Genomic DNA, 21,996 nt, shown 5'->3' with positions numbered 1-21,996 from the left:
AAGCCGTAGAGCTCCAGAGAAGCCAAAGATATAATCTGTCAGTCAATCTTTTATTGTCTAGTGGCATGTACAGAAATCATCCTGGTAAACATCTTACCTTACAATTATGTAGAGTAAATTTCATGTAACATAAAATCCAGAACATAACTTATACCTCTATATAGAGCCTGAGCGTGGGACATGTGATGTTTTTCTGGTCAACTATCTGCCATAAAACTGGATGTGTTTTACAGTGTGATTAATGTGCCAGATTTTATGGTATATAATTGATCAAAAATAGATTGATTGGTTCCTACTTCCTGTATTAGCAGTGGACAGTTTGTCATATAGCTGTGAGTAAAAGCACATTAATTGCTGTGTAGTAGCATATTTTAGTTTATCTAAATTAATAAACATCAAATTATTTCTAGTTTGCTAATGCTATATTGTAACTGCACTGCTTTTAAATCATGATTTTTCTAGGTTGGAGGAAATCATACAACCTGAAATTTAAGTTTGAGTTTCATAGACAATTAAAAATGCAATCTGTTCCCTGTGGCAAATTCAATTTATGTTATTTACCTCTCTGCCCTCAATTAATCACCTCTATCCAATCCTGACAGCTGGCAAAGAAATAGGCTCTGAGGTTAAACTATATAATATGCAGTTTCCTTTCTCAAAAGCTTGGCATTGTTACCTGTTCCTGCATTAAAGTATTGGATACTGATACTGAACCAGTGTTCGCTTAAATCTACTGATCTTCAGTTTAAAGTAATGGTTCTCCCGTCAAAGAAAAATCATTTTCTTTTTTGCCTCCTCTTTCAGCCTGCGCTGTTGACATTAAGAATCTGTAATGACAAATTAGGATGAATTTATGCATCTAGTTCTATGGCACAGATCCAACATGCAACTGTAGTAGAGATCGATCACACAAATGTGAAACAGAAGTACAACTTATTCCTGTAATAAAGAGAATCAGTTAAAGATCAGTTGATTATTCTTGTTACATCAACTAATGAAGCAATTTTACCAAACTCATAAGTTTGTCTCAAATTGGGAAAAATTATAAGAGGTCAAACTGAGAAGCAGCGACCTCCTTTATAGAGATAATACAGACTGAGAAATACACTATTCTAATTGTTATTGGAACAAAACTACTCTTCATTTGTGTTCTGAAGCTCAAGATAACTTTACTGAAATAAAAACAGAAAATGCTGGAAATACTCAGCAGGTCAGGCAGCATCTGTGGAGAGAGAGAAACAGAATTAACGTTTCAGGTCGCTGACCCTTCGTCTGACTCTGCAATTCGTGAGATTCTGCAATCTCACATGCAGCTGCCACCTGTTCTCTCCTAAGGAGAGAGTCATTGGTGAGTCTGGGTGCAAGGGCTCACCTTTGCACAGTGATTGTCAATGTTTGACAGCACCTCAATGCTGTCAAACACTGTCAAATCATCTGTCAAAAAATTATGGGGCCTGTCACTTTAACAAAACCAGCAGATGAAGCGTCATGCCCTGACGTCATCTGACACCGGCTTTCCCTTAATTGGCCAGCAAGCCCACAGGACGAGCTTAACAAGGCCAATCAGGGGAAAATAGCGTCAGGTCATCAGACGTCACTGGGGGCGGGACCAGAACCCGGAAACCAGCAGTCCTGCCCCAACGCACCTCCTCAGGTAAGATCCCAGCCATAGGGTCATAACGGCACAGAAGGAGGCCATTCGGCCCATCAAGTCCACGCCGACTCACTGCAGAGCAATCCAGTCAGTCCCACTCCCCCGCTCTCTCCCCGTAGCCCTGCAAGTTTATTTCGCTCAAGTGCCTATCCAGTCTCCCCTTGAAAACATTGATTGTCCCCGCTTCCACCACTTCCGTCGGCAGCGAGTTCCACGTCCTCACATCCCCCCTGTATCTCTTGCCCGAAACCTTAAATCTGTGTCCCTTAAAAAGGTGCATGGATCATTGTATCAATCTGGGAATGTAAAGTATTCTTGCATTCCTTATGGCCCTGCAGCGGGTAGTCAAAACTGCCCAATGCATTACCGGCACCCGGCTACCGACCATAGAGCACATATACCAGAAACGCTGTCTACGGAGGTCACGGTCCATCATCAAAGACCCTACCCACCCCAGCCACAGTCTGTTCGCCCTCCTGCCATCTGGGAGATGCTACAGATGCATTCGCACCCGTACGACCAGATTTAAGAACAGCTTCTTCCCAAGGGCTGTCATCCTACTGAACTCCACAAATAAACTCTAAAGCCTGCACATCTGCCAATGCACTTTATTATGGTTATGTTTATGTTAATGTATTACAAGCCAAATGTATGTTGAATGTTTAAATGTCTTAATCTAAATGTACACTCTCGGGAGCCGCAAGCCTACATTTCGTTGTACTGCACATGTGCACTAACAATGACAATAAAAGTTGATTTGATTTGATTTTGATTTGATTTATCAGTGGTTTGTTTGTTCTTATAATTGAATTTAGATCCAGTTATTAAAGCTCATTTGAGTTTAAATTGATAAATGTATTGGTATTCTGACTTGGAAAATGTCCACAATAAAAGGAGTTGGTCTATTTTTCAGATATATAGAATGATAATAATTTCTGTCTCTTCAACTTATAGCAATAAAAAGTGGAAAATACATGGATATTATCAGATATGTTATGATCAGTGGTCCCTCTCATTGCTATGCTGTTTTTCATGGGTTTTAACAGTACGCAGTCTAAAGTTGGATGAGATACAAATTTTACAGCATTCTTTGATGCAGCGATGTTTTCCCACTGAACATTTTATGTTGAAATTGAAGCATCATTTGATCAGCAGATCAAACAGATGCCACAGCCTGGGTTCAACGATAGAGTTGAAGAAAATTCCTCAGCAGTTTGACCTGCTCTCGCCCTCCCACCGCCTGACTGTCACACCCCTGTGTCTACTGATTAACTCTTACAAAGGATATTTTTTTCTCCGGTACCACCTCTTGTACTGTGGAATAACAACAATAAAATTCAAACTCAGTTTAGTCGCTTGACTGTTCAGGTTTGTTAAATTTGGTTTTAAATGTGTTGGTAGCAAATGGTTTTGAACGTACACGGTTTGTGAAATTTTGCACGATAAGATCCTGCTTTATGTCTCCTTTACGCTAAGATCTTTGCCATAATGTCAGCTGATCAGTTGAACTTACACAGCCAGATTTAGAGGGACAACTCCATTAATACTTCTGGGTATCCTCGTGGTACAGTCGTATTTTTTTGCACATCTTGAACACCGATGCACACTGCTATGTGTATATTACTCATGCGCAATTTAAACAGTTTCAATGATGGTGTCAAGGAAAGTTTTTAGCCAGTAGAGGATGTGGTATACGGATGTTGCAACTGTGACAAGGGAACCTGTTGGATAGCACGGGGTGGATTCTTTGTGCAAGCCCACAGCTTGCAACTCCACAAATATTCTGAACTGGCACCAGTGCGCCTCCTACCGCTGATTTGGGTTTAGTTTGAAGAAAAGCTGATTTTAAAAGTGGAATTTCGGTGATTTGTCACGCCAAATGGGCGTCTGGATATCAGACAATTAAAGGATGTATTTGAATTCTTTGCAATACTGTTGGTGGGCCTTATATCAACACATGGGAATTCACAAGTTTTATTTCAGAAATACCAAAAACGAAAGATCATTTAAAATAGTTTGTTTTTTACAGCTCACATTTTGCAGGGCATATTAGGAGCAGTCATGTCAATAAGGGGAGGGTTTGAGAAATAAGCTGCCAAATTGAGCAAGTGCAATGAATCGAAAGACTCTCGTGTCCCGTGCTGTCAAGTTTACAATTAAACCCGCTCAGCACCGTTGCGAGCGCTGAGAGAGAGAGGCGGAGAGCGACAGCCGAGGCTTGGCTTGTCTTGTCCACCTCTCTTCAGACCAGCGGCAGCAGCATTTCCCGTGCAAAAGAAAACCCAGGAGGGAAGTGGAGATGGGCGGAGCAACACAGCCACCTCCACCAAACAGCTCCACTCATTCAAATGTTCGTGAGCGACAACATGGAGTCAGGTAATAAGCACACCTAGGCTGCACTCGGAACATAGGGGGAGGCAGGACTGGGACTTCAGCAATCATTGCAACTCCTTTTTGGATGCAAAAAAAAAGAAACCCAGCCCACTCTGGTTTATTTTGCAGTAGAGAGAGAGACACATATGGAAGTGTGCGAGTGTCTGAAAGCTCCTCAACCACTTGCTGTGGGAGCTGGATGTTGCGAGCAGGTCTAGTGGGCTCTGGGCAGGTGATGGAGCCGCAGTGAAGCCGGGCGGACCGGAGATGGACAGCGCGGCGGACAAGGTCGGCAAGTCCACCGCCAAGACCAAGATGCCCAAGGGGAAGCAGAGGAAATCCTTCTCTGGCAAACTCTTCAGGAGGAGGTCGCTGAGGTCGGTGGGCAGCTTCGTCAGGGGGGTCTTCAAAACTTTGTTTACTTTGGCTCCTTTTGGAGACGTGGAGGGAGACAGAGCAGCAGCAGGAGGAGGAGGAGAAGAAGAGGAGGAGGGGGACGATGGAGGCTTCAGGGACGGAGCCGTCACCCTCGCCACTTGCACGGAAGCGGGGACCGAGAGCCCGGAGGAGCCCGCCGCCAGCAGGAGCCTGTCCCAGTCCCAGTCCGGCTCGGTGCGGGTCTCCTGGAACTCCGGCGAGAAACCCCCCGGCGTGCTGGGCTTGAAGAACCACGGCAACACCTGCTTCATGAACGCTGTGGTGCAGTGCCTGAGCAACACCGAGCTGTTCGCCGAGTACCTGAGCTTGGAGCAGTACCGCGCCGAGCTCCAGCAGCTGCGAGCCCACGGCACGGGACGGGGCGGCGGGGAGCCGGCCGGACACGGTCAGTCCCGGCCTGAGGTGACCGAGCAGCTGGCGGCGCTGGTCCGGGCGCTCTGGACCCTCGACTACACGCCGCAGCTCTCCGTGCAGTTCAAGGTAGGAGCTCCGGCCGGGCCGGCGCACTTGGCGAAGTGTTTGAGAACAGCATTGCTCAACTTAGTGAATGGGATGCTCAGTGAATGGGGGGGTGGCTCCCGGTGCTGAGAGTGAATTGGGGGGTGGGGTGGGGTGCTCCCAGTGCTGAGAATGGGGGGGGGGCTCCCGGTGCTGAGAGTGAATGGGGGGGGGCTCCCGGTGCTGAGAGTGAATGGGGGGGGGGGCTCCCGGTGCTGAGAGTGAATGGGGGGGGGCTCCCGGTGCTGAGAGTGAATTGGGGGGGGCTCCCGGTGCTGAGAGTGAATGGGGGGGGGGGGGCTCCCGGTGCTGAGAGTGAATGGGGGGCTCCCGGTGCTGAGAGTGAATTGGGGGCTCCCGGTGCTGCGAGTGAATTGGGGGGGGCTCCCGGTGCTGAGAGTGAATGGGGGGGGGGCTCCCGGTGCTGAGAGTGAATGTGGGGGGGGGGGGGCTCCCGGTGCTGAGAGTGAATGGGGGGGGCTCCCGGTGCTGAGAGTGAATTGGGGGGGGGCCTCCCAGTGCTGCGAGTGAATGGGGGGGGGCCTCCCAGTGCTGCGAGTGAATGGGGGGGGCTCCCAGTGCTGAGAGTGAATTGGGGGGGTGATGCGCCATCAATTACTCAAAAGACTGAGGTTGAGCGAGTAACAACCAGGCTTTTATTAACTAAAGAATGAAGGTCTTGTCTCGAGTGGTCGACCCGTCCAGAATACTAAGGGACTGGGAGGTAGTCACTTATATACCTGGAATAGTGGGAGGAGTCAGCCGAGGCATGTCCAGACCTGTACCTAGTGGAATACACATTACACATACAGACAGGTATACAGTGGTTTACCACATTCACCCCTTGTTTAAAAATGAGTCCGGCGGGGTGAAGTGTATTTAAAAGTTCGTGTATTGGAGTCTCTCCGGAGGTCTTGTCTGCCGCTGTGATCGACGTGGCGACGGCAGGGGTGGTGGAGCTTCCGGCGTCGCGTCCCGTGTAGGCTGGGGCCCTGGAGTGTAGTCCTCGTGGGTGACTGTCCAAGGCGAGCCGGCTGCTGGGGTTGGATATCGGGTCGTGGTGGTGGTGGGGGGGGGGGGGGGGTGGTAATAATGGGTAGTGGGTTACAGCGGTCCCCGAGGGTGCGAGGTCTCGTATGGAGACTGTGTCCTCCCGCCCGCCCGGGTACGCAATGTAAGCGTACTGGGGGTTGGCGTGGAGGAGGTCGACCCTCTCGACCAGGGGGTCCGTTTTATTGGCCCTCACGTGTCTTCTCAGTAGTACCGGCCCTGGGGACGTCAGCCATGGCGGTAACGATGTCCCCGATGTGGACTTCCTTGGGAAGACAAACATTTTCTCATGAGGGGTGGCATTGGTGGCAGTGCAGAGCAGTGACCGAATCGAGTGGAGCGCATCGGGGAGCACCTCCTGCCAGCGGGAGGTCGGAAGGCCCCTAGACTTTAAGGCTAGTAGGGCGGCCTTCCAAACTGTTGCATTCTCTCTTTCCACCTGTCCGTTCCCCCGGGGGTTGTAACTGGTGGTCCTGCTTGTGGCTATACCCCTAGCGAGCAGGTACTGGCGGAGTTTGTCGCTCATAAACGATGAGCCCCGGTCGCTATGGATATAGCTGGGGAAACCGAACAGGGTGAAGAGGCTGTTCAGAGATTTAATGACCGTGGCACTGGTCATGTCCGAGCAGGGGATAGCGAACGGGAAATGGGAGTACTCGTCAATGATGTTGAGGAAGTACACATTGCGGTCGGAGGAGGGGAGAGGCCCTTTAAAATCGACGCTCAGGCGTTCGAAAGGGCGGGTGGCTTTTATCAGGTGGGCTCTGTCTGGTCTATAAAAGTGCGGTTTGCACTCAGCGCAGACTTGGCAGTTCTTGGTCATGGTCCTGACCACCTCGATGGAGTAAGGCAGGTTGCGGGCCTTGATGAAGTGGAAGAACCTGGTGACCCCCGGGTGGCAGAGGTCATTGTGGAGGGCCCTCAGCCTATCGATCTGCGCGCTGGCGCAGGTGCCACGCGATAGGGCATCTGGGGGTTCATTGAGCTTCCCAGGCCGGTACAAGATCTCGTAGTTGTAGGTGGAAAGTTCGATTCTCCACCTCGAGATCTTGTCATTTTTGATTTTGCCCCTCTGCTTGTTGAACATAAAAGCAACTGAACGCTGGTCAGTGAGCAGGGTAAATCGTTTTCCGGCCAGGTAGTGCCTCCAATGACGCACAGCCTCCACAATAGCCTGGGCCTCCTTCTCGACCGCGGAGTGTCTGGTCTCCGGGCCCTGGAGGGTTCGTGAGAAGAATGCCACAGGTCTTCCCGCCTGATTAAGGGTGGCAGCCAGGGCAAAGTCGGATGCATCGCTTTCCACCTGGAAGGGGATGGATTCGTCCACTGCGTGCATGGTGGCTTTGGCCTTGCAGACGCTGGTGTAGTGTCCCTTTTTCCCGCAGCCCGAGCAGGTCGCATTCTTCGCCGGGCAGCGCGCTCTGGGGTGTTTGGCCTGGCCACAGAAGTAGCATTTCTGGCCTTGGGGTACTGCTGTCTGGCTTTGGGACACTGCTGCGGTAGTTGGGCCGTTGTTGGGCTGTGGCTGGGGTGGCACGGTGCTATGGGGCTGTCCTACCGTGTCCCAGGTTGTCGTTCCCCGCGGCGTCCACGGTGTAGAGGAGTAGGCATCCATGCCCCGGTAGGCTGCGTCCAGCGTTAGAGCGATTTCGGAGGCTTTGTCGAGGGTGAGGTCACTCTGCTCCAGCAGTCGCTGTCGGGTGTAGTTGGACCTGTGGCCAGCTACGAAGGCATCCCGGATCAGTTCCTCCGTGTACTTAGCGGGCGTTACCGCCTTACACCCACAGGCCCGGCCAAGCACGGACAGTGCTTGGAGGTATTCCTCAGTCGATTCCCCAGGTTGTTGCTTGCGACTCCCCAGAAGGTGCCTGGCGTATACTTCGTTCACAGGGCGTACTGGGTCTTGAGGAGCTGGAGGACGGCTGTGTACGAGGTCGCGTCCCGGATGACTGAGTACACTCGGTGGTTCACCTTGGAGATCAGGACAGACAGTTTGTCCGCATCCGTTTCGACCGCAGTGGAGGCAGTCAGGAATGTCTCGAAGCACGTGAGCCAGTGAGCAAACTTGGTGGAAGCGTCCGCTTCCTGACGGTCCAGGCATGCTGGTGTGAGGATCTTCTCCATTATAAAAAATTTAGTTAATAAAATTGATGCGCCATCAATCACTCAAAAGACTGAGGTTAAGTGAGTAACAACCAGGCTTTTATTAACTAAAGAATGAAGGTCTTGTCTCGAGTGGTCGACCCGTCCAGAATACTAAGGGACAGGGAGGTAGTCACTTATATACCTGGAATAGTGGGAGGAGTCAGCCGAGGCATGTCCAGACCTGTACCTAGTGGAACACACATTACACATACAGACAGGTATACAGTGGTTTACCACGGGGGGGCTCCCGGTGCTGAGAGTGAATTGGGGGGGGGGCTCCCGGTGCTGAGAATGGGGGGTGCTCCCGGTGCTGTTAATGGGGGGGGCTCCCGGTGCTGAGAGTGAATTGGGGGGGGCTCCCGGTGCTGAGAGTGAATGGGGGGGGGGGCTGGCCCGGTGCTGAGAGTGAATTTGGGGGGTGGGGGGGTGCTCCCGGTGCTGTTAATGGGGGGGGGGCTCCCGGTGCTGAGTGAATTGGGGGGGGGCTCCCCAGTGCTGAGAGTGAATTGGGGGGGGGGCGCTCCCAGTGCTGAGAGTGAATTGGGGGGGGGGGCTCCCGGTGCTGAGAGTGAATGGGGTGGGGGGGGGTGGTGGTGCTCCTGGTGCTGAGAGTGAATGTGGGGGGGGCTGCCGGTGCTGAGCGAGAATGGGGAGATCTGATTTTAAATAGAATTGATACAGCAAAGTTTCCTAAATCAGTATTATTGCAATCATGAAAAAAGTGTTTGATGAGGAAAAGTGAATATTTGGATTTCAATTGAAACAAAACAAAGTATGGTGCAAGTCTACCATTTAAAAAGAACGGGTGAGGTCATAAAAAGATTTGGTTTTGATGGAAGCATGCTAAATAATTGCCAAAATGTTAAATTCTGACAGCGCAGGTAGACCTGCACCCCGTGTGTCACCCAGTCTTTTCCCAAACAGCTAATGAAACTGATATAAAAAGAAAATACTACAGATGCTGGAAATCTGAAATAAAAACAGAAATGAAACTGATGGTTGCTTGCTGTTGGCCGATCATGGGAGGTTTGGCTATTGACCAGAGATTTTAATCTGTTTCTGTAATCTCCGACCAACACATGGCTAACTTTCAGGGCAGTACTTTAATATCCGTCATTACTCAATGGCCAAAAATCATGCTTGAAATTTAAAATAAACTACAATCTTTTTATTCTCAAATTGCCACCTGCAATCGGTGCCCAATGACTGCATCCTAAGTTTTTATGTTTTTTGCCTATCTACAAATTTGAATTTGCATCAATGACACAAATAAAATGTGTATGCAAGTTATTTTTGCAGGTTGCTACATTGAAAAGCAATGCTGCAAGTTTGAAAAGTTACATTGATTTTCCCTGTGGCTGAGTTACGAATTGAAAATGCAACTGCTCCTGTTTTAACTTGTGTCACCTTCAAAGTGGATGTGGGAAAATTCGAAAGTAGTAGAGAGGAAAACATTACTGTATAGTCACTGATACTGAGAATGAATACTGAGATTTGCTTGAAATGGGGTTGTTGATTGCGTCCTGTAATTAAGTGTGTTAATTATCTATTGTTGAGATATTCACACTCTATGCAGACCTCCATGGGGTTGTGTGACAGCTACCAGTCTCGGAGCTGTCCCTGCAGCAGCTCTTCCCCAGTGACACCAGAGCTCCGCATGTGAATTTTCACATTAACAGGGCTCTGCTCACCAGCTTCTGGTTAAACTTTAATATTAGGAGAGTGCCAACGCCTCTTAACATTAAAAATTAAATTTAATGGACTCCCCTGTAACTTTCAAACTTCATTTTTGCACTGTGCTGCAGTTATATTGCAGTGGGTGTAAAGCTGCATCATGGAAGTAGTCTAGCACCTCTTGGCCAAGGTGAATTTAAATGCACATGTACCGTCTGAAATTTCACTGACCTGTTAATTTCTATTGCATATTTACTGAGGTGTTTTTTAGCTCCATTTTATTAATCAGGTGGCAAGTTCTATAGCAAGAAAACACATTAATGAGTTTCTAGACCACCTCAGTTATTTTACAACAAAAAAAATAAAGTCTGATGTATGGCTGGTGTTGCTTCATGTTCAGTGTCAAGAGTGCAGTGCAGACAACGACTTGTCCATTCCTTGTACTGTATGGGAGGTATGGAGCTTAGCAATGTGCATGTGTTCTAACATCCCCTCTGTTTATAAAAAAAAAAGGACTACATTAAAGCAGGCCCACTAAAGCCTGTACCTCAACTGAACTCCTAAGGGACATTCAGGTGGTGGGACCTTCTACCTGTTTGCTCCTTAGCAATTCTACCTGTGCTAAACCTACAGCCTAAACCCCTTTCCCACCAAACCAAACCTCCTCCTAGGTTCCCCCTGCCCTAGCTCTGAACTTGTGTCCTTCTCTAGTTTCCCTCCTATCGCTCTTCATGCCCTCTCCAAGCTCATCTTGTCCACGAGACCCACATCCTGCTCCCTTGACCCCATTCCCACAAGCTGGTGACCACCAAACTTCCCTTCATGCGCACACACACGCACACGCACACGCACACGCACACACACACACACACTCTATTGTAAATGGTTCCCTCTCCACAGGTACTGTCCCTCTCCCTTTCAAAATGGGCATCATCACCTCCTCAGTCAGGTTTCTGCCCTCGCCACTGCTCCAAAACAGCCCTAACCAAAGTCACACATTATATCCTCTGTGACTGTGAGAATGGTGTATTATCTGTCCTTGTCCACTTTGACCTCTCTGCCTTTGACACAGTTGATCATACCTTCCTACCTGCCTCGCATGTGTTCTGTTAAGTTTTTCCTGGGATCATCCAGTGCTTGTTTCACTCCTTGGCCTCTTGTTCAGTGCAAGTTTGGCCTTTAAGCGTAACAGCAGTATGAATTAACAATGGAGGCTGATGTGCAATCTGATATTCCATTCATCATTTGGCTGAGAAGATTGCATTTATTTATTTGAGATCTTCAACAAAGGCCACTGAAAACCAACATTCAGAAGTGTCCTTCATATTACTTTTGGTTTAACTTTTTGGGTCCTTTTTCAAGTTTTCCTGCCAGAACCACCACCTGATCAATCTTCAAGTTGATTTAGTTGGCAATATGCTGCCATGCTCTTTGGATTTGGTGCAGGTTTATGGCCCCTCCAGCCCAAGAGGTTCAACGCATCTTTCCTGACACTGTTGGTCAGGACCTCGCTGTCTTGGTCTTTCTAACTTCTTCATTGCAGCATTTTTATCAAGCTGGATGGATGAAATATTTGCCATTTATGCTGGTAAAGTGATGCGATAGATATGAATAGTGTGACCATGAGTCATGAAAAGCCACTTTCCTTTCATTTCTAGAATCAAATTTGAGTTGCACGGAAATTCCTTGATTTGGGTTCACTATTTTCCATAAAATTAAGGGCAACTAGCATTTTATTCTGGAAAAGCAAACTGTACTCCTTTGTGATTATACTGAAAGAAAAATGGTGCTTGGACAATACTGTAAAATAACTTAATGAATTTAGTAATATGACGTGTATAACGAGTTTACAATGCAGATGTTGTTCTACACCTGCTCAATGAAAAGTTGCAAATTTTTTTTTGTTAAAATGCAGTTCATTAAAGTTTTTTGCTAAATAGATTAAGTGCACTGGTTAGTTGCTGGAAACACCTGGCAGATCTGTCAGCATCCAATAGAGAAGAGATAGTTAACATTTCACTTGGGTTCCTTCATCAACATTCTTTGGATGCTGGAAGAACTGTGCATTTCCAAAGCTTCCTGTGTTTATTTCAGATATCCAGCATTCACTGTTTTGCTTTGCATCTCCACTGGGAGACAGTGTTACTAGGGTAGTTCATCTAATGTATATTTCTGCTGTACAAGTGATTTCTGGACTGTTTGCTGAGTAACTCCAAGGGTTTTAACGACTGACTTTTCACCTTTTCAAACACTGCGGACCTGTCTTGTTTTAATAAAGAATGTTTGTTTTATTTCAGAACATAGTAGCAAAATATGGGTCCCAATTTCGTGGGAATTCTCAGCACGACGCACTTGAGTTCCTTCTGTGGTTACTGAACAGAGTTCATGAAGACCTCAATTGTTCACCCAACAAAAAGTCGAAGCCTTCCATTAAGGTGAGTTAACACAGCCTGCTTGGTTCATTTATTACCCATATCTCCTCTTACAAGCTCTACACACTGTCTTATTTAGAAGGACACAATGGACAATTGCAATTGCAGAAATGAGAAGTCGTCTGGTTGAACTGTTAAAACTATTCTTCCCCCTCTCTCTTCTTCCCCCCCCCCCCAAAAAAAAAGTTCAATAAATACGTATTAATCAAATGTTCTGGACCCGTGTTCTTCTTGCATGTATGTATGTATATATATTTCATTTGGTAGAGAAGTTTTAAGCCACATAAGGCTTTAAATATTTTACTGTTAACTAAGTATTGATAATTACAGGAGTAAAATGAATTCCAGGAATATAACTAATCTATTCAAAACTTTATTTGTGTAGTTAACGTTGCACAATAGTCAGAACAGCATATTGTCATTATTGTTGCAGATAAAATGTATATTAGCTATGAATGATTGTGCTCACCTTCACACCAAAAGAACGGTCATTCTGGTGCATGAGATTATGGCTTCTGTTGGACTCAAAGATCCGTATTGTAGCATCACATAAATGATTTGATGGCTTTTGCAACTATTTTGTAGAGTATGCTTTTAAACATTGCTTGCCAATAGCAAAGAAGGCCTTGTCTGTAATCCTCCATTTAAAAAAAAAAGTTATTGCACCTAAAATTTCTTTTGCACATTGTTAAAATTCTGTATTTTTCTTCTGACCTACATTCTTGAAATAATGAGTTAAAATCTCTGACTGATGGCATAAAATAGACAGCAATTAAGCACTGTATTCCTAACTTTTCATAACTGCCATGTTCAGTGAGCTGTGAAATCATAGCAGACGTCTATTGATCACTGCAATATTGAGCAGTGTGGTAGCACAGTTTGCGTAAGCACCAATAAATGGTGCCATGGAAGGTGCAACATGGGCTCATGCACAGTTCTCCGACACACCTACCTCAGACACCCTTGCTTTAAATTGCACTTTACAAATAGTTAACTCATTTGTGTGAAATTCCTTTTTGCTATTTTAACAGGTGTGTGTTGACCCATTTATTGTAATATTCACACGTCATAACTTGAAGGCCCCTGTGTGGAGCAAATGAAGCCAAGTAACTAAACCAGGAGAAGATGCTTTTTAGCATCTCTGCTTCACAAAATGAAGGCCTTTGGTTTCCATGAAGTTGGAAAAAAAATCATAGTGGGGGCCTAAAGTTTGTTTGCTATTTATCTGAAGATGTCTGTGGGTAAGTGCCTGTCTGTGATGGTACTTGGTTTCTCCATAAAGCCAGAGCAAAACTGTTGAATATCTGCTGATAACTAACCAGTCTGAACGTCTCAAAAGTCAGGAACCAAGAGAGCATGATTGTTGTGTTTCATGATATAGGAAAATGGCAGGAAATGACAGTGTAATAGTTCCCACATGAGAAGTATTCCATAATCTCTATCTTTCATTAGTTAGACCTTGCATTATTTCACACGTATTTGAATCCTGTAAGGACATTCAGTAATTATTGATGAGTTCTTATTCTCCATGTGGGACTGAGCATCAAGTTTAGATTTAGCATTTTATTTGTCCTTTATTAAAAATTTAGTTGTATGAGAATAAAACTAACATTTCTGACATGCTAGTATATTTCAAAATGCCCTTATTGTATTTGACAATTCTGTTTCCATTCACATTTTAGTTTTAGAAAATTTCATCGTTTGTATTTGGGTAGATTTTACACTTATTAACTGCTGATCCTTGTGTTTTGGCTGAGTAATCTGATAGAGACTTTCTATGATGGATACAGATTGGTGGCCAGTGTTAAATAATTATGAAGCAAATCACGAGGTGTAGCATCTACTTATGTCAAATATGCGAAGTGTGTAGTATCTGTACGCATGCTCTGTACCTGAGAATTGTTTTCCAGTTCCACCTGTAGGTGTACCTTCTGTGGCAGGTTTTAGTCCATCCACCTGTTGGGACATTTGTGTTCTGCATTCATCTATGTTTATTTTATGCTTAAGAATTCATTTCAAGTTTTTTTTTTTTAAATACCGGTGGTTTGCACATTGTGAAGATGAATATTGCACTTTCCAAGCAGCTATTCCCTGATAAATTGCTTTTCTAGTAATTCTTGTACTAATTATACTGTGACACTTTTCAAATTGTTTTGGTTGGGTAACATTTTCACTCACCCAAGCAAATTGGTTTAATATGATTTGAGAATATGGTTCAACAAATCAAATTATTTGACTCCCATATGCTGTGGCGGAAGAACCCACTTTTTACATCAAGAAACAGGTTTGCATGATTGAAAGACAAATTTTGCTACCATATCAGTTTTAGAAACTTAAAAAAAAAAAAAAATAATAAGGCTACTAAGGCAATTGTAACATTATTGTCTATAATGTTAGATCTCCATTTCTGCCACTCATTGTGAGTAGAGTGGCTTGAGTCATGGAATGGAAGATTACATTTAATACAGACAACTGTAAATAGTGCACATTGGAGGTGAAAATAGGAAGCACAGGTACTCCATGAACTAACTAAGGATGATATTGAATAAGACCTAGGAGTTTTAGTAGACTTGACGCTCATCATATCCAACGAATGCAAAGCAGCAAGCAACAAAACCAATAGAAGGTTGAACTATAACCAAAACAGCAGAATTTTGTGATCAAGCTGCATAGTACTCTGTTCAGACCACACCTTGAGCACTGTGTGCAATTCTGGTCACTAAGACACAAGTGAGACTTCCATGCATTGGAGGCAGAGCCAAGCCAAGCCAAGCCACAAGGCTGATCCCTATTCTTAAGGTCTGACTTATGAGGAAAGACTGGAGAAACGTGGGTTTTTCAGCCTTGAAAGAAGGCAACTGAGAGTTAACCTTGTAGAAATATATAAGATTGTAAACTACCTGGAAAATGACTTGAAATTAAACTGTGAAAGCAGGACAAGGAGCCAGAGGTTCAAACTAGTAAAAAGTAAATTTAAGACTGATAACAGGAAGTTGCTCCTCACACTGGCACATTTTGACTTTGTGTGATAGTGTAAAATGGGTGACAGCGAATCGGCAACCCGTTTTACATCTCTCGTTTTATTTTCATGGAAATAAAAATCAGGAGAGATGTAAAACAGGCTGCTGATTGGGGTAGGTTTTGACTTTTGGGTGATACTCAATGAGTGAGAACACATGGAATGAATTCCCAGATAGAATACTGGAGGCGAAAGGCCTGGAATCCTTTAAGAATCAATGGGATGTTTTTAAAAAAAAAGACTTGCATTTATTTCTATAACGCCTTTCACGACCACCGGACGTCTCAAAGCACTTTACAGAAGTACTTTTGGAGTGTAGTCACTGTTGTAATGTGGGAAACATGTTGGAATGAGCATGAGTGTAGGGTCATTTTTGGATGGATGAACAGAGAAGGGCCGAATGGCCTTCATCTGTAATTAATTTGTGATCGTGTGACTTCATTGCAATTGACGCAGTGCTGCACAATGACTGGCCAATAGGAGGTTAGTTTTGCAAGCTGGCTGATCTTCGTATATTCCTTCTTTCCCCTTCCTGTTCTGCCCCCCCCCCCCCCAGCTTCTGGGAGCCAAGAGGAAATCTTCCATTAGAAGTGGTGTGGTTAAGACTTGGTGACCGGGTGTGAAACCAAGCTGCGTTCACCGTCTAGACTGCAAATTAAAAGTCCTCCCCTTTTCCTTTCTGAATTGAATGCAGTGTTTTGCAATAAGAACTACCAGGCAATCTTGAAAATTTAAGGACAAACTGCTATATTGGACTCACATGATCTGAATGGCTGGACATGGTACAAATATTTGGCAATGGTTTTTGTAGCTACTGCATCACATATTTTAATCTGATATTCTGGTGTGTTTAATTGAAGCGCAGCTTTATAAAATAGATCTACAATTATAAAAAAAAAAAAAAAAAACCTGCTGCTTTAAAAGATATTTCTAAAAATGTTTTTTTTGGGTCAGTTGGGAGTTGACATTTAACTGAGCCGCACACCGCAGAGGGGCCGAGGCTTCATTTCCAGTCTTCGTGGCGTTAGCTGATCTCTGCCTGGGTGGCAGCAGCAGTGCTACAATTGCTGCAATCGTGGCTCGGTGTCAAGTCGTGTTTGATTATGCTCCTGTGTCGTGCATTGGGACATTTTACTACGTTCAAGGTGCTGTATAAATGCAAGTGTTGTTGCAATGTAGTGTTAGTTTTGGTGGGGGGGGGGGGGGGAAGAATTACCCAGGATTCCTGCTTCTGATTAATAAACTGATGCTGCTTGTAAATGCACATATGTTGATTTCGGGTGAGGATAGAATCTGGCCTGGCTCTGGTCTTCCCCACAGTCGAATATCTTGCCAACACTCTCTACCTAGCCCCAGCTGTGCAAGCTGGCTACTTGGGAAGGGTACTCGAATGCCTGTGGCACCTTGCCGCAGTAGGAGTTAACACTTTCTAGAGAGAAAGGAGCAAAAGTGGCAGTGGAAATTTAATTTTGCCTAAATTCAACTTTTCTTTCCTGTCCTCCCGAAGACATTTACTGGGAAATTACTCGCCTCCCCCCCCCCCCCATGCCATTTTTCCAGTGAGTGCTGGCAGGCTATTTGACTACTATCCAAATAGCTTCATGACTTTGCCATCGACGTTCTTGAAATCAGCACACATCCTTTTTAATAGAGATTGCCAAAAAGTAATGACTTGATAAAGGAAACATGGGTGGGGTGGGGTTGATGTTCATGTCACAAGGTTTCATGTACATATGAAGTGGGTGTTTTTTTTTTTTAAAAAGCTATGTTATGAAGGAACCATAACAATGTGCACTATATCACAAGCTGTGGCATTGCAGAGAAAATTTTAAAGAAGGTTTAATGTATGATGTAACTATTGATGTAAATGCAGAAAAAAAAATAGCAATTTAAAAGATTCATTCTCCCAGTAAATCCAAGCTGGTGGTGTGGTGTATTTTGTTGTCGCAAATTCAAAACCAAAGACTCCCCATTCCCAGCTTTGGTCTCTGGAGATGGAAGTGCTTCCTCTAAGCGATATTGAGAATTGAATGGGTTATTCAAACTCCATTTCCTGTATTTATTTAATGCTGAACACTTGGTTATAGAGCAGCATTAGCAGAGCCATGGGTTACAGAGCAGCATTAGCAGAGCCATGGGAACAGGTTTCTCATCTATTCTTTTGGTCACCATATAGAATGTACCACAATTAAGAGTCTCTAAACTAAATTACTGAGAAACCCACATTATCTGTGTGCCTGACACACAATGTGCAGTTTCACCTGAAGAACCTAGTGAAAACCAAGGTTTCGCGATCCCAAGTGTGTGTGCAGGATTAGTGCTGGAGATTCTAAAATTGTTGAGTGGCTTTATTGCTTGTTAATGGTTAGAATGCATGTGTTGCGACTTCATCCATGCTTCTGTAAGCAGCTGTTACTGATGCTTGTGATCTCTGATTACATAAGTACTGAGTACGAGAGCATGGGCTTTCTGTAGGACTGGTAGCTTGGGTGTTGGACAGGCCAGGTTACAACTCTTGAATAACTTCCAGCTGTTAACTATGACCTCCTGAAAGTAAAAAAGGAGTTGTGTGTGGTTAGTATAACAAATGCTGTGATTCTCACTATCACTGATTTTATGGGTTATTTGTAGGGCTTATTCGAGAAGAATTACATTCCGATACCAAGAAAACGTTCCAAAGAAGGGAACGGCTGACTATGGAAGAAGACAAATAAAATAGAGAACAGATTTATGATTTTTCCCCTTCTCACCTGTTTTACCTTATTTATCGAACTCTTATTTCTTTAGTTCCCCCCCCCGCCCCGGGAAACAAAATAAACTCAAGTATTATAGTTTCTGCTTATAACTCGTTTCTGTTTAAAACTAACTTTTCATATGGGGGGGGGGGGGGAAACCTTAAAATCGACTTAGCCTCACAATACCTGTCTGTTGAAATAAAAACCTAGACTTGATTTGTATACTTCTGACCGAAAGGGATGATCTCAGCCAGCTTAGCTTATGCTTGCAACATCTAGTATTTAATGCTTGGTAACCACCTTCAAACGTTGATGGATGAAATGGATTCATCCTTTTTCCAGGGAATGCTTTGATACACCTAGCTCTATTACACTTATTACTAACTCATTGCTAATCACTATAATAACTGATTGCTGAAACTACTGAGAAGTAGAGAAACTTGAATAGGATAAATCCTCACGAGTTTTATTTGATTCTTACCAAGTACCCAGGATAGGTAAGGTGTTACACATCTTAAGGTGTATACCAAGGACTTCGGAAAGACCTCTGATGGGTTGCATAATGTTTCCCACTGCACAATATTTATAACCGCGCTTATCTCTAATTAAATTTGGTTCACCTTGTCTTCCATCACACAAAGCCCTGATGAGGGACACTAAGGGCTGGATTTTCTCAATGGAGGTGAGTTGGAGGTGGGACTGCTGCTTCTCGGGTCAGTGTCCCGCCTCCGTCTTCTGGCCAACCAGAGGGATTTACCCTGATTGACCTTGTTAAGCCCGCCCTGTGGGCTCAGCAGGCCAATTAGGGAGGAAGTCACTGACCGAGCACGTCAACATCTGACGTGCTATCTGTCAAGACTTCATGAAAGAAGAAATGTCAGCGTTTGACAGCTCTGTGAAGCTGTCAAACACTGACATTCTTTTTAGTTTGATGAGCCCTTGTGTTGAGGACTCATCAAACCTTTCAACTTTGTAGATTTCAGATGGCTGTTGGGTCGGAGGATCCAACAGCCAGTCTGTGAAATCAACAAGGAAGATGTTGGGTCTCCTGATCCAGGGTGGATGAAGGCTGTAGGCAGAAAACTAGGTAATTGAACATTTTTTAACACTTGGCACTCACCTTCCATACTTACCACTCCACACTTGCACCCATCACTCACCTCTACACCTTACTTTCAGGTGCCTCTGACCCCCACAGACCGCCTCCACGTCCCCTCCAACCCGGTGGGGTTCTCTGAGGTCGGGAAGCCTTCACCTGAGAAGGTAAAATGGCACTAATCCTTTTTCCTGCCTGTTAACTACCTGTTAACAGGCAGTTAAAAGGATTAAATCCCTTTCCCACCTCCTGGGAGACGGGACCCGAAACAGCACATCTTCCCGCCTCCTGGCAAAAGGGCACGGAGGCGGGATGGGGTCGGGTTTGCCATCCGCCCCCGCTTTCTGCTACTTTACTGGCAGTCCCGCTTCCGCGGGGCTGAGAAAATCCAGCCCTTCCTTTTCAAGTTGCTACTTGACGGTGGTTAGTGGTGCCCAGAGGAAATCCGAGGCTGATTCTGGGATAGGATCTTGGGCTGAGCTGAGGCTGGAGCTGGAGCCTTGGTTGCATAAGCGCTGACTTGAGTAAACCTTTGGAAGAGCAAAACTGAGGCTGTGAATTTCCTTCTCTTGTACCTGCCTGATTCTAAACACTCTGCCTGCTTCTCCCCACCTGCAAAATGTTCTGTCTGCCTCTTTCTGTGCCTGTTTGCTGGCACTCCGGTCTTCCCAGCCTCCTTCCCTAGGCAACCTTCCGCTGCCACAGTATTGAAGTCTCTTGTGCTGGAGCTTGGTCAATGCTTCTGTCCCAGTAGCCTTTGTCTTGCTTGGGCTAGACATGCTGTTGGTACTTGCTGTCCAGTGACTCCTTTGCAGCCAGATAAATAAACCAATTCAAATTTCCCGTGCTGAAGTGAGCCACCTAGTCGGTCACTATAGCTCTCTGAGCATGGAAAAAGTGATTGAGTGGGCCACCAAGGACAAATGAGGGACTGGCTAGCGGGTTTTGACATGAGCCCGGCCCAATCCCAGTCAGTGTGTATGGGCTGTGGTGTTGGTACTGAGACCCTAGTCCTGTGGCTGTTGCTGGCAGAGCAGAGCCAGATGTTTGGGTATAAAGGGCTGGGCAGACCCACCTGGAACTCGGTCTTGGGTGAGCTGAGGATGCAGGTAGCGGGGAGATCTCCGATCTGTGAACACCTAGTTGGCTCAGATTGCGAGACGGGGAGTGAAGGGCACCAGGTATAGCTTTATTCCATTTGTGTGGTTGTGGATTTGCACCTGGCATTTCTCAATCAACAGCTAAAGGGATGGAATTGGTATAATACAGGCTGCATCTAATGTTTTTCCAACTATTTTATCAATCGCCAGGGATTTGCCAACTACTTGCAAACTCTGCATGAGAACATTTAGCTTCCCAATTACAGGAAACTTTGTGCTATCCGGAGGTGAGCTATCCGGCAATCTGGAGCCACCGGCAAAAATCAGCAGCCGTTTTTTATTCTTTTTGTTTGAACAGTCAAGCTGTGCAAGGTCTGTAGCTATAGCAACAGCTTCAGCTACAGAGCTTTAGGGCCACACCCGAGTGTTTAGAAGCTGTTGCTAAGCAACAGTGTTTGTTGTCAAATACGGAGATAAGAATCTCCATATCTCTCAACATTAACTCTGGAGAGTACGACACTTTTTAGGCAACGGCAGCAGCTCGGTCCCGTGGGTGCCGGATAGCGCAAAGTTTCCTGTATAATTTCTGCAGCCATCTGATCCCAACTCTGAATGATTTTTATGTTTTTCTGTGAGTGCAATGTCACGGCTGTAATTCGCCAATAGCTTGTCCTGCCAACATCCTGATGTCATGTAATGTTGAACCCGATGCATTAACTTGCTTTGTATGATGATGCACTTGACATCTGACCCCCAAATCAAGTGTTCAAGTGTGATTTATTCCAGTAACACTCTTATTTAAATATTGAAAAACAGTGTAAAGCCCCCCGGGTTCAACAGTTAACTTTCTCAACTAAAATTTGAGCAAAGCGCAGCACTTGCAAAAATGCTCTTTCCCTTTCTCCACTCTGCCTGACGATGGTAATAGAATGATCTGAAAAAGGGAAAGAGGGATAAATTGAAAATAGGCACATGGAGGCATCACTGAATGCAAATGTTTATTAGATAATGAGTTGCTTTGAATAGACTGTCAAACATTGACTGGTCAAAAATCCACTAAATGCGATTCAGTAATGGTTTGAACGGTAAAACTCAATCACGTGAACTACAAAAGAAATTGTAAATAGTGCAGTGCAACATCATCTGAATTGTTTACAAATGTATCTGTTTAAATTGAACTGTGTGTTTACTTCAAATAATTTAAATTAATTGATACTTGGTTTAGACTACTAGCATTTTAAGATCGTGAAAGAGTTGGTCCGATCCACACTGAAGCATGAGAACTGTTTTTATAATAGATCCACTGGGCTGAATTTTGGGAAATGGTCCTTACCAAGAAGGAAGAGGCCTTTACATTTGGTTGTATTGCTTAACTTATTTGATACACTGCAGCATCAGAGTTGGACTGTATAGTGTTCCCTCAAATTTGCGTGGTCCCTTTAAATTTGCTGCAGTGGCCACACATGTGTGATATCCTCCAGCGGGACCTCCCGAGTGGTGCAGAGCCGCGCAACTTAAGGGGAACGTTGCCTGTATACCAGAAATACAAAGCTCCCCACCGACAACGCCATAAACATTCTGTTTAACAAAAACGCTGGAGTAAAGAAAATCTGTCCTCAATGCATTTTTAAATTCTATTTGTCTCTGTGGAAATCCAATGCATGATTCTATAGTTATTACATGCCAATATTCCAAATGCACCCAGTGCTGCTTCACTTCGTTATTTATTGACAAGCATTTTCAGTCATTGAACTGGCAAATGCGTAGATGCCGTCATTTATG

The 21,996-nt window shown here is 45.1% G+C and overlaps 1 protein-coding gene across 1 annotated transcript in view; it reads left to right on the top strand.

The window, feature by feature from the left end:
- The first annotated feature begins 3,759 nt into the window (after nt 1-3,759).
- Nucleotides 3,760-21,996, top strand: part of LOC147102736 (ubiquitin carboxyl-terminal hydrolase 43-like) — a 432,453-nt gene continuing 414,216 nt past the window's right edge. Inside the window, exons 1-2 of the mRNA XM_085963486.1 lie at nt 3,760-4,945; nt 12,130-12,267. Coding sequence (XP_085819612.1) covers nt 4,295-4,945; nt 12,130-12,267 — 789 coding nt within the window. The 5' untranslated portion in view covers nt 3,760-4,294. The remainder of the gene's footprint in view (nt 4,946-12,129; nt 12,268-21,996) is intronic.

The sequence above is a fragment of the Somniosus microcephalus genome, chromosome 21 (genome assembly GCF_052327205.1).
Source record: "Somniosus microcephalus isolate GS21.2 chromosome 21, FLI_Smic_1.0, whole genome shotgun sequence".
Classification (NCBI taxonomy): Eukaryota; Metazoa; Chordata; class Chondrichthyes; order Squaliformes; family Somniosidae; genus Somniosus; species Somniosus microcephalus.
This window is presented reverse-complemented; position numbering and strand designations above follow the sequence as displayed.